Here is a 12,492-nt window from a genome sequence, read left to right as displayed (position 1 = left end):
CTGGAGGAGGTGCGGTTCTGGGGAGGTGCGGTTCTCGGGGAGGTGCGGTTCTCCGGGAGGTGCGGTTCTCGGGGACGTGCGGTTCTCGGGGACGTGCGGTTCTTGGGGAGGTGCGGCTCTTGGGAGGTGTGGTTCTTGGGGAAGTGTGGCTCTTGAAACATCCTCTGTCACTCCACAGGAATCCTTGTCAGTTTCCGTGGTCCCTCCTGATGGTCTTCTCCGAGTTCACATCTGCTAATGAATGGTTCAGGGCATTTCTTGTGCCTAAACCAGGCTGTTCTATGCATTGTTCTAAAGTCTGATTTCTAAATATTTCCTGGAGCTACTCCCATATCAATACACAGATCTACCTCATCCTTCCAGTGTGTAAATGAACCATAGTTTATTCTTCTCCTGATGGGTATTTAGGTCTCCTTATTTTTTTACTGCTCGAAAGGTGAGGCAGTACATTTTCTTGCACGTATCTCTTTGCGCACAAATGTTAGTATGCGTCCGCCTGACAACTAGATGTGGAATCCCTGAGTTGAAAGTTAAGCATATTTTAAATGTTGGTACTGGGCCATCAGGTGACATGGTGCTTCAAGTGCTGGATCCTTCATGGCTGAGTAGGTGGCTCAAGTCTAGGACCCGGCAGCTTGCAAAGCACACTGGGTACGTGTGCGTGCCTGAAATCCCGAGAAGAGAATGCAGGAGAGACTGTGGTGTGGCCATCTCCTCTCGGTGGGAGTAGTGATTTCTCACTTTCTGTCTCTCTCTCTTCAGGGAGTGCACACACCCTATGGCAAAAATCTTGGGGGGGAAATGTTGATATGCATGCCAAATGGGACGCTACAGAAGAGAGCGTCCTCTAGAAGTGGCCTCGATTTATTCCCCTGGGGGCTGTTCCTCACCAACACTGGCTACTCTGAGCTTTGTCATTGCATTGGTTTGAGGGTGAAAAAAAATCTTATTGTCTGAATTTCTATTTTCTGGATGATAATCAGGCTTCACATCTTTCGATGTTCATTGGCCTTTTTTTTTCCTTGTCACAAATGTGTCACTTGACACCTTTGGCTTTTCTTTTTTTTTCTAGAGGTTTTTGCTACAGGGTGCATGCACTCTCCAGGAAGACAGAGATAGAGAGACAGAAAGTGAGAAATAGCCCCTCCACCCCAGGGAAGATGGCCACACCACAATTCCTTCTCCTCCATTCTCCTCTCAAGATCTTGGGCATGCACGCACATGCACCCGGCGTGAGTTTAAGTCACAGGGTCTGGGACTCAAACCACGGTCGACTACATGGGAGTCCAGCAACATAGCCATTACGCCATCTGCTGGTCGCCCTTTTGCCATTTTTAAATTGAGTCGTTTTTTATTTGTTAACATGTAGGAATTCTTTATGTATTCCTAAAGATAATACTCTTTTAAATATCTTTTACTGATTCATTTTCCCAAATCTGTCACTTACCTTTTAGCTTTACTTTTGTATATGAAAGTGTTTCACTTATTCATGAGCAGTCTATAAATCTTAATGTCATGCTCCTGGGTTTGTGTCCCCAAAGTTACACACATATTGCCTCGATTTTCCTCTAATACCTTTATGTTTTATGTGTTCTGTTTGAAGCAGTGATTTGCAATATAATTCATAATATAATTTTGTGTGTCATGTGACCTGAATTCAAACTTCATTGTGCACCATACTTAGCAAAGTGTCCTATACTGTTTACCCTTCTATTCCAACCGTTCCCTAACATTTTGGTCTCGGAACTCCTTTATACCTTTCAGAATCACTAAAGACCTAGAGAGCTTTGGTTTATGTTTGTGCGTGTGTGTCACATGTATGAAATTGGAACTGAGAGAATCCTGCCACACAAGAATGCACAAGCCCACCTGGCGTTAGTGACGCGGGACCCAGGTCATCACCAGGCAGCTCTGGACGAAGCTCTGCGCGGCCGGCAGAGCCAGGGTACGCCGTAGCAGGAAGATTGTTTATCGGGAAGATCCCTAGACATTGTCTTGGGGACCCTACGGGGCACGGGCCGCACTTGGGGAACCACAGCCTAGTCCCTGGCACTAGTCTGAAATCCTCGGTTCCCATGGGGCCCCACGTCCGCTCTGGACTCCACTCTGTCCCATGCTGTTCTGTGCTGTTGGCACCTCCTTTCATTCACCAGAAACACCTCCCACCCTCACCCCCTGAGACTCTTCCTCAAAACTCCTCACCTGCGCTTGCTCATTTTATCATCTTAAAGAATCTGCAAGTCAGTTTGTCTTGGTCCAGTTCCAAAATCCCAGCTGAATTTGAATCAGGATCTCATGCCTTCCTAGGTTCATTTGGGACAGCCACACCTTCCTGCCTACGTAAACGCGGGCAGGAGGAAGGGACTGAGGCTGACGGTCACGGTCTACTGACCCGGCCCAGCGGTCTCTGCACGTTCCCCTTTCAAAGCGTCTGCCATGTGCACTGTCCGCCAGTCAGCAGTCCTGTCCCGACGGTGACAGGCTCTCGGCAACACGTCTCTGCTGAAGGGCTCTGTGGTCAGCCAGCTGAGGGGAAAACGCTGACACGCTGGGGCCTACACATCTAAAAGCCACAACTGCTGCTGTAGACACCCGCGAGGACAAAGAGAAATATCGCGACTCTCTGTCCTCCCAGGCTCTCCTGTGAGTGGGCGTTGCCTGCTTTACTCTAAGTTTTAGGAGAAAAGAAATGGTTGCAAACACATGCGTTTTCTTATGCTCTAAACATCAGAATCCTTTGGGCCAGTTTTCCCCTGAGACAGAGCAGCTAAAGCCAGATAAGATGCAGCAGGACTCCCGGGTGCACGTCTCCGGCCCTTGGGGAAGGCCCTGCCCACAGCGCCACACCCAGGGCCCCGTCAGCCAAGTGCTTAGAAGGGGAGACCCCGACTGAGCTGCATTTCCTGGCCACTCTGGGATCCTGGAATTTTGTCTGATAAATTCACACAAAAAAACACACAGACTTCTAAAAATAAAGTATCATCTGGATTTGCACTTGGCAACAAATACTGTCCCCAGCCTGGATGCTGGAGTATGGGGAGAGACGGGCCTGGCACAGCGCAGAGACAAGCTTGTCAGGCAGGCGTGGCTGCAGGACAGATACTCAAGGGCCGCGGCTCCACCTTGCCCCACGAGACAGGCCCTCGAAGCTACAGCTGCCAACGAGACTGCCATCCCTAGGCCTTGGGGAGGATTCTTCCTCTCCTGGAAGTCTGGACATCAGGCCCAGTTCTGTCCTGCCAGGAACTGCTGTGTAAACTTATGTGAGTGTCTCGACCTCTCTGGGCATTGGCTTCCAATCTAGAAAATGAAGGAATTAGAATAAATCGAGGTGCCTTACCTTGGGCTCCCTGTGTAGCCATGTGGGCCCTCAGGGGAGTGTTTTAATCTCCTAGAATTATAGGGAAACTGTAGATTTCTCCGAGAGAAGAGCAGAAATCCAAAAGCCTAGAGACCTGTGATTCCAGGCCCCTCACCTGTGTGGTTCTCCAGATCCTGAGGCGTCCTAGCCACGCTATCTCATGGTGTTTCCAGATCCCTGCTCGGCCTTCTCCCCTCACGTACTCTCCAGCTACGAGCAGCACCCCTGTTCCCTTGGGGGCCTGTCCCACCCCACCCCTGTGCCCGGTGCCCCACTGCCAGGCAGGTACGTAGAACGGCCCGGAGCCAGCTCTTCTGGGGCAGCGCGGGAACTGGGAGCAGCACCTGCAGGCCGCACTCTCCAGCCTGTTTGGAGCCATGGACTGTACTCAGAACCGGGCTTGCAGCCTCTTGGGCCAAGAGCTCTGGGGCTTGAAGTCGGCTGCTGGCTACAAGGGGGTGCACTGTCTTGTTGGGGGCTGAGGAGAGGCAGACAGAGGCTGGCAGAGGGAACTGCTGTCATTTGAAACCTATCCCTGATACTAGTTTAATTGGCTCCCAGGAGAATTGGCATGCTTCCTTTCCTCTCATTTCTCTTTTTTAAAAAAAAATCAGTCAGTGGGTTTTGATACTTTTTTTTTCAATAGGTTTTTGCTATAGGGCGTGTGTGCTCACCAGAAAGACAGAGACAGAGAGACAGAAAGCAAGGGAGGGCCTCACCACAATCCCTTCTCCCCCGTTCTCCTCTCGGGATCTTGGGCACGCACGCACACGCGCCCTGTGAGTTTAAACCACTGGGTCTGGGACTTGAACTGTGGTTGACTACGTGGGAGTCCAGCGACATAGCCACTACACCAACTGCTGGTCTCAGTAAAATCCTTTCTTTCTTTTTTTTTTTTTTAGTGTGCCAGAGGGTGGGTGCACTCATCAGAGAGAGACAGAGAGACAGAGACAGTGAGCGGTGATCACACGGCAGCCCTTTACCACCATTTCTCTCCTCTGCCTGGACTTTGGGCACGTGCGTCACACACACACGCACCTTGTGGTTTTCAAACTGCCGGGGCTGGGATTTGAACTGCACAGTCAGCCTGTGGGATCCAGCTCCCTTACTCGGCAGACCACAAGGCCGTCCCCCCAGCCCCACCAAATGTATCTTCCTTTGTCTTCTACGGCATCTAGCTCTCAGGTCAGTGAGAACGAGAGTGGTTGGCTATCTGGGCCTCGGTCTGAGAATGGATTGAAGGAGAATGGACAACGAGCTGCCCCGGAGGTTCACGATCCTGACGCCGAGGGTCCCTGCTCCCCCAGGAGAGGCTGGGGCCATCCTGGACCACCTGCCCCTAGTAGGAACTAAGGCGAACCAGCCCCGGGCTCTTCCATCACATGGGCAGAGCAGGCTTCAGGTTCGACTCCTAGCTCTGCCACTTCCTAAGTCGACGTCAGTGCTTTCTGCCTCCATTTCCCTAACTGTCACAGGAACTCACGCCGCTCCCTGAGTCAGTGCACGTGACACCTCTGAAGAGCACCTGACATGGCCACGGAGGCCAGCCATGGTGAGGGGCGGCGATGGTGGGAGGTGCCAGCCAGGCACGGGGTGGGGTGGGCTACACCTCGCCTCCTACCTGGAATTCCTGTCATTGTGACCCAGCTGTGAGCCAACGGCAGAGCCACCTCCTGCTATTGATAAAATGCTTTCAAAGCATGCAAGAACTTAATACCAAACGCTGCATTTTTTTTCATCACTATAAATTTTAAAATTCCACATCCACTGATCACGACGCCTCGGGACGGGAGTGACATGCTAGGTGGCCTTGCAGAAGAAGCCTCAGCCAGGATGTGGCAGGGGCCACGCTCTGACATGCCGGCGTGCACATGGCTTACGCAGGTAGATGCCACGTGGACTTTGACTTCTCGGTCATCCTACGAGGATTGTGAAGTTTTGGTGACACATGGATTTCTGAGATCGAAGTCAGCGTGTCATGCGCTATTTCATACCTACAGCTTTCGGTCCGCACCTACCCTGCTTTTTACCCTTGGCCTGCTCTTGTTCCGTTCTGTCACCTCCTCTTTGATCTTCCTACAAAGCATTGCTGTGTCCCCTCCCTGTCACGCATGGCCACCCACTGCTCCCACATCGTTCTGCCTGCACTCACTGCCTCTGCTCTCGAGCCAGTGCGTGGCCTGTGCCCCACGTGGGGACATGAGAAGACTCGGGCACCCGCAAGCACTGGCCATGGGAAGGCAGTTAGAGGAAGCTACTCTACTGCGTGGGCCACCATCCATGTGCCCCCACATACACATGAGGCTGCCACCAGGGCCATTTGCTACTGAGGTCCCCCTGGGAGAAGTGGGGGGATTGCCAGGCTGTGGCAGCCCTGGGTAGGAGGTCTGCTTTCCTGCTCACTCCTGCCTCCTGCTGGTCCTCCTTAGAGCTGCGTCTGGGAGGGCTGATGGCTCACCATGCAGGAAAAGGTCAGTCACAGACAGGCATCTTCGGCCCCTCCTGGTCTGTGTGCAGCCCCTCGCACTGCACGGTGGCCTCGGTGAATGGCGATGTGGCAGGCAGGGGCGCTGCCCCAGGTCCTACACTGAGCCCTCGGGCCTAAGGGGAGTGATCTCCCACCGGCGAGCCAACGGTGGTGTGTCACAGCACGGCCGGTGGCCTCCAGCCCGCGAGTGACAGGAAAGGAGGCTTTTCCTCCACCTGTAATGACGGTGTGTGTGTGTAAATCCCCAGACTGTGGTGAACGGGCTTCTTTCCCCTGGAGGAACTTCTGCATCTTGTAAATAGAACTTCACGAGCGCTTGTGGGCCAAAAAGTTCTCTGGTCTCTTCAGATCACACTCCCGGTTGGTTTTACCTCATCTCTTGGAGAACGCAGGCTTTTCCCCTTTGCTTAAAGTGCATTTTCTGGAACCCTGCCTAGGTTTTCCTCTGTGTCTCCAGAGAATGCACGCTCCTTCCGTGCCCATCAACAGCTCAGGACGGTCTTCAATGGGGGGGGTTGTCGAGGGGTGGGTAAGGTCCCCACAGGAAGAGCACCCCCACCCCGGTGCCACTCTGAGAAACAGCGGGGTCGGAGGCGTGGACCCTCCCACTCCCGCCCTGGGCAGAGGGTGCCCCCCGCTCAGATGCCAAGAACAGAGAGTGCGGCTGGAGTGGTTGTCAGCCACTGCCAACTCGATGCCGCAGTCGGCGCCTCAGGAGCCACAGAGAAGGTGACGGTCACCTAGGGAGAACAGGGGAGCTGTCCGCTGCACACGGCCCTCGGGGAGCTGCGGGCGCTGTCTGCGCCGTGTGTTGTGCGAGTCCTGCCCGGAGGAGGTGTCCCTCTGGGTGGACAGTAAAGAAGGGGAGTGCAGGCAGGACGTAGGGTGGGATTGGCCCGAGGCCTGAAGATTACCTGGGGTTTTGGTCTTTGGCCTCCGGTTTGCTTCCTTGACGCCACCTCACTGTGCTGGAGGCCGTGGTGTGCTTCTTCTCCGTCTGGTCCATCGTGGGCCTCTCGGGCTTCCACACGTACCTGATCAGCTCCAACCAGACCACCAACGAAGACGTAAGTTCCCGCCCGTGACCGTGGGTGCGCTTCGTGTGAGGCCATGGAGGGGGAAGGGGCAGAAGAGGGGAGGGCAGCTTCTCGCTCCAGCCCATCCCAGAAGTGAGCCCCAGGGAGCAAACCCTGAGCCCCAGAAGCATTTCCATCCAAGGGGCTCCGAGTCTCTGAGAAAACGAAACTAAAGTGAGAAGTTATCTTGGTGCAAAAAATTTTGAAATTCACATGTAGGTTTTCCATAATTTGCATTTTCCATGAACTTTTGGAAGACACCCCACTATGTCAAACTACATTTCTCCACTGAGAACCTCAACATTTTGTTCTTTTCTAAAGTGCTAAGTAAGATAAGCCAAACGACACTCAATTCTGGGCCCTCAAGAGGGTCTTCCTACTCCTTTTAGGTAGTTTGGGTTTTTTTAAAGAATTATTTTATTTATTTATTTATTCTAATTTGACCGGAGAGGGACAGAGCGGGGTCAGGGAATGAAAAGCAAGTCACCAGGTCCGGAACTTGAACTGTGGTTAACCAAATGGAGTCCAGCGCCCTTAACCACCACGCCACCTGCCAGCACGTCCTTTTAAGTAGGTTTTTTTTTTTTTTTTTGGAGAGGTTTTCCCTTAAGGGAACGACATATAATTTCATTTCCCTTTTTTTGGAGAGGTTTTCACTATAGGGCACGTGCACTCACCAGACAGAGAGAGAGAGACATAGAGACAGAAAGTGAGAAATCACCCCCTAGGGGGGATGATCACGCCGCAATCCCTTCTCCATTCTCCTCTCGGGATCTTGGGCATGCACGCACACGCGCCTGGAGTGAGTTTTAAGCTACCAGGTCCAGGACGCAAACTGCGGTCGACTACGTGGGAGTCCAGCGACATAGCCATTACGCTTACTGCTGGTTCCCCCCTTTTAAGTAGTTTCATAAGTAACCTGTCACGTTTCCTGTCCTAGATAGATGCCAACAGCAGGGCGACTTCCACCTTTCATACAGTCTCTGTTTAGTTTTTGGAGAAATTCTCCCTGACCCAAAGTTTTTGTTTTGCTTTGTTTTCCAGAATTATCTGTCTGTGACTAATGCAGATGGGTGAGGGGTATAAAATGAGAAAACACAGTGCTAGAAAATGTTTCTTGGGGAAGATGGTCCTCTTTGCTCTTAATATTTAGATTTCTGTCACTGTACATGCGTTAAATATCAGAATAGCTTAAGTTTTTAAAAGTCTTTTTTAAAAAGCTTGAGAGAAGAGGCGAAAAGATACATAAAACAAGAGAATATCAGTGTAGTTGTTTGTGCTGAAAAGTCTGCACTGGCTTATATGAAATGGCCAAGTAGACGCTTATCATCCCCAGAAAGTGTTACTCTCCCCCAGTCTAACCTGCCGTTGTGGGATTTTTCCAAATTTGGGGTAAATGCCCGCTTCCCCTGAGCAGGTCCCTCAGCTTCTCCTGGTGCAGAAATGACCGAATTTGCCTTCGTTACGGGCTTGCCCCGGGCCAGTTCCCCTGACCGCCGGCACCGGCATCGGCATCGGTGGGAAGGACGCTGTGTGTTACTGACTCTCTTTTCTTTCAGATTAAAGGATCTTGGTCAAATAAAAGAGGTAAAGAAAATTACAACCCCTACAGCTACGGAAATATCTTCACAAATTGCTGTGTGGCCCTGTGTGGGCCCCTCTCCCCCAGGTAAGAGTCAGGAAGCGTCAGGCTCTTAGAGACCTGCAATAGCAGAGCCCTGGGCTGCGCTGGCACAGGCCTTGCAACTCCCTGTGACCCGGTCGCCGGCGGGTGGTCCACTCTGTCACTGTAGACTTGGCCCTAAGGAGACCAAGGCCTGGCTCTATTGCTGTGTCACCTTTCATGCCACTTTTGTTCTTCAGTGGAGCTTATGTCAGATTTGGGGGAAATCCCCTCAGGATCAAAATAGGGAAACTGAGGCGTGTGACCCCGTGAGTTGCTGAATGATGGTGGGTGTCTGGCGGACAGCGAGCTGTGGTTGGCCGAGAGCTGGGGAGCCGGGACCCGCGAGTAGCAGGCAGTTAGAGCTGTACGAGGGAGCGCTGGAAGTGAGCCGTTCCGAATAGAAACACCCAACAGCTCGGTGGGAGAGTGGGGGGAGAGGTGCATGCGGACGGACGTGGAGGAGCTCGTGGTGATGACGGTAAGGGTGACAGCACGAGTGGTGGCGACAGCTGACGTTACTGTGCAGCATGCCTTACGTGTATTACGTTGTAACACCTCACTCTGCTCCTGGGAGGTGGGTGCTATCAGACCCCATTGTGCCCAGTAGCTAGGAAATGCCTGCTAGCTGGGACTCCAGCACCGGCCACCCGGCACCAGAACGAAGGTGTGTGTCCGAGCCGGAACTGCACAACTTCAGAACCTTCTGATTGTGTCTGAGTTAGCCTCTGGCAGGCTAATAAACGATCATCTGTAACTTGTTTACTGAGCAAGTGTGGCAGGTGCGATTCCTCCCCATGGTCTCTCAGTGGGAAAACAGAGAGGAACCACGAAAGCCACTGGGCAGGCTTCAAGGCAGCCCCACAGCGCACCACAGCCCCACTGTGCACCGTGACCTCGCCCAGCATGCTCTTGAGATGCAAGCGTCATTGTATTACCTGCCCCGGGTAAGAAATAATAATGAACCCCCATTAAGGAAGTAAAAGTAATGCAAAAGATCATTGTTTTTAAAGTCTAAGCATTGGTCCAGCCCTGTAGCCTAGTGTTCAAGGGAGCCCGATCCCACACGGCTGCCTGCAGTTCAAATCCTAGCCCCAGCAGCTAGAAACGTATGCCAAGTGCATGTGCATGCATGCCCAGAAGATCCCGGCAGGATGGAGAAACAGAGGAGGGATTATGGGGTGACCGTAGATTTCGCCCTCTGTGTGTGTGTTTCTCTCTGGCCAGTGTAATGACCTCTGACAATTAAAAAAAAAAAGAAAGAAAAGAAAAGTCCAAGCGTATGTTCCAAGACCCCTGTTAGTTGGTACTGGGTTACTGTGATTGACCGAGTAATTAGAAGTTGGTTGTTTCCCAGCTTTGACCTAGGGAGTTGGGAACCCAGTGTGCCACTCTTTGCCTGAATTGGGGGGCCTCAGACCTGCTCCATCGAGGCCTCCTCTGAGGAGGGGCTTGTAGGAAGGGGCAGGCAGGGTCTCCGGGATAGAGGGGCCTACCCAGATGGTGAGGGTAGGGAGGAGAGAGCTTCAGGCTCACCCAGGCATCCCCCTCTTTCGACAGCTCTCTTAGGAGGCACTTGACACAATTTAGCTGTGCTCCCTATTGTGCATGCCTGTCTGCAGACTGGGGTGCTAGAACAGGGGCCTTGCCGGGCAAGCAGCGAAGGAGCCCCAAGCAGGCCTCTCTTCCCATGTCTGGAACACCCATGAGCTCTGGGAGAGAGCTCAAAGGCTGGCCTCTGTCCGAATCTCTGTCCTCGCTCCTGAGTCTTCGATTCACAGTGGCACTGCTGTGTCGTCTCTGTGGGTCAAATCCTGTCGCACTGAAATTCTCCCACAGCTGGATCCAATGTGCTCACTGGGCTGGGCCTGGGTTGCGTTCTTTTCAAAATCCAAGTTATTTTTGCATGGACCATTTCTCTAAACCTGCTTGACCGTGGAGACACATTAAAATGTGGAAGAGGTATCTGAGCAGGCAGCGACTCAGAAACAGGCAGTGGCAGGCCAGGGTGGTTCTGGGCCCCACGCACAGGGAGGGGAGGCTTTTGTAGGGTGACCATGCAAAGGGAATATCTTGCTGGTTAAAGTGGAGCAGGAGCCTCATCTGGGTCTTTCTAGTGGGAGAAAGACCCTCATCAGAGGCGAGTCGGCATTTCTGAGGGGTTAAAGCCCCGAATACACTCACTTGTGTCGAGTTAGGTTTTGTTTGCTTTCCTGGGAACCTGGGACTGGAGCTGCCTCAGGCTAATGACTCCCAATTTATTATTATTTTTTAAAAGAATTCTTTAATTTTATTTTTTATTATTATTATTTTAATTTGGCCAGAGAGGCAGAAAGAGAGAGAAAAGTGAGAAAGCAAATTGCCAGGCTCAGGACTTGAACCACGGTCAGTCATCTGGGAGTCAGTGCCTTACCCACCACATTACCTGCCAGCCCCCCCAATTACTTTAACCTACTCAAGTGGCTGTACCAGGGAAGGAGCCGGCTCACCTCTTGTTTGGCTCACTGGCTCCCTCGGCAGAAGTGAGAGAGGGATGACTTTGTCTTTGTACCTCCCTCCTGGTACCCTCTCACCGCTCCTCCCTCTGCCCTCCCCACCCCAAGCCTGTGCCCTTCGTGGGCCAGGACCTTCCCCGCCATACTGACCTGCCAAGCAGTGTCCCGTCCTCTCACCCGTGTGCCCAGACAGCTTGAGCTATCTCTGATGTGTTCTGCTAACCTAAAAGGAGAAACAGTCAAAATATTGAAAGCGGTTCATTCTAAACCAGAACCTGAGGACCACAGCTGGCCGGCAGCCCAGATGAGCATAATTCAGGAAGCCCCAAACATGCTCACAGAATCTTACAATCCCCAGACAGATTTTGAAAGGCAAAAATCACAAGCAAGAGGGGAGATGGGAGAGGGGACTATAGTCATTGTTTTGGGACCAGAGTCAGTAATAAAAGTGGCCTCCGTGCAAGGTTCCACAGGCAGTCTCTGGGCAGTGGCCTGTGGAGTAGCTCTCACGTCAGGCTGCAGTGGTCTTTGCACACGGCCATGCTCTGGTCATGTTCTAGAATGCAGCTCTTGTTAGCAGGCATGCTAGCATGAGGAGATACCTCCTCTATGGCGTTCCTGGCTCAGATTAGTTGGGGTTGCATGAATGACTCCTTTTGATTCTGACAAACTATTACCAGTTCTTTCATAGTGCCATAATCCGTCCATGAGAAAGAGCATCTCCCTGTGTCCCACTGAGAATCTACATATTGAGAGCACAAAACCCACATGCCGTTCCAGGCAGAGTCACCCGAGGTGTGGGTGGCAGCTGGCTGGGAATGGCCAAGTTTGAGGGAAGAGGGATTGTCAAAGGAGTGTGGCAGAAAGAGTAGAAGATTGGGAAGACAGAGTCCCAAGGAATGGCCATTGTTGGGACATACTCGGGCTGGTTCCATGGGTCACACAGTCATAGAATTCACTTGGCTGCTACTTCCTCAGCACGCACTGAGGGGCAAGCTCTGTGCTGAGGCAGTGGGTACGTGGAGAGAGGGTGGGTCTCTCTGTGACACAGACTATCAGTGGGAAGTGTTATACACTTGGATGCCGAGGAGGGGTGTCTAAGCTGTGATCTCTTCTAAAGGAAGAGTAGGAGTCAGGGTGGGGGTACTGGGGACTTCGACATATCTTTTGGAACTGCTCAACCCATGGCATTCCCCTTCAAGCCAACTCCAAGGTGGCCCACACTGCCTCTCTCCTGCGGGACTCGCATCTGGCCTGGCCCAGCCCTTTGCCAGTTTTCATCAGCAGAGTAGAGATGACCCTTTTCTCTAAGACCCCCCGTCTTCTTTGCTCTTTTCACCTTTGACCTTTGTACCCAGTGAGAAACCCCCTTAGACATCTTGCACAGGGGCCGGTGTTTCCCTTCAGAA

The 12,492-nt window shown here is 52.3% G+C and overlaps 1 protein-coding gene across 2 annotated transcripts in view; it reads left to right on the top strand.

Annotated features, from left to right (window-relative positions):
* ZDHHC14 (zDHHC palmitoyltransferase 14) overlaps positions 1–12,492 on the top strand; it is a 308,739-nt gene that overhangs the window by 274,369 nt on the left and 21,878 nt on the right. For both annotated transcript variants that reach the window (XM_006155790.3, XM_006155791.3), the window contains exons 6-7: positions 6,814–6,916; positions 8,485–8,594. In XM_006155790.3, the coding sequence (XP_006155852.1) occupies positions 6,814–6,916; positions 8,485–8,594 (213 nt within the window). The remainder of the gene's footprint in view (positions 1–6,813; positions 6,917–8,484; positions 8,595–12,492) is intronic.

The sequence above is a fragment of the Tupaia chinensis genome, unplaced genomic scaffold (assembly GCF_000334495.1).
Source record: "Tupaia chinensis unplaced genomic scaffold, TupChi_1.0 Scaffold000468_1, whole genome shotgun sequence".
Lineage (NCBI taxonomy): Eukaryota > Metazoa > Chordata > Mammalia > Scandentia > Tupaiidae > Tupaia > Tupaia belangeri.
This window is presented reverse-complemented; position numbering and strand designations above follow the sequence as displayed.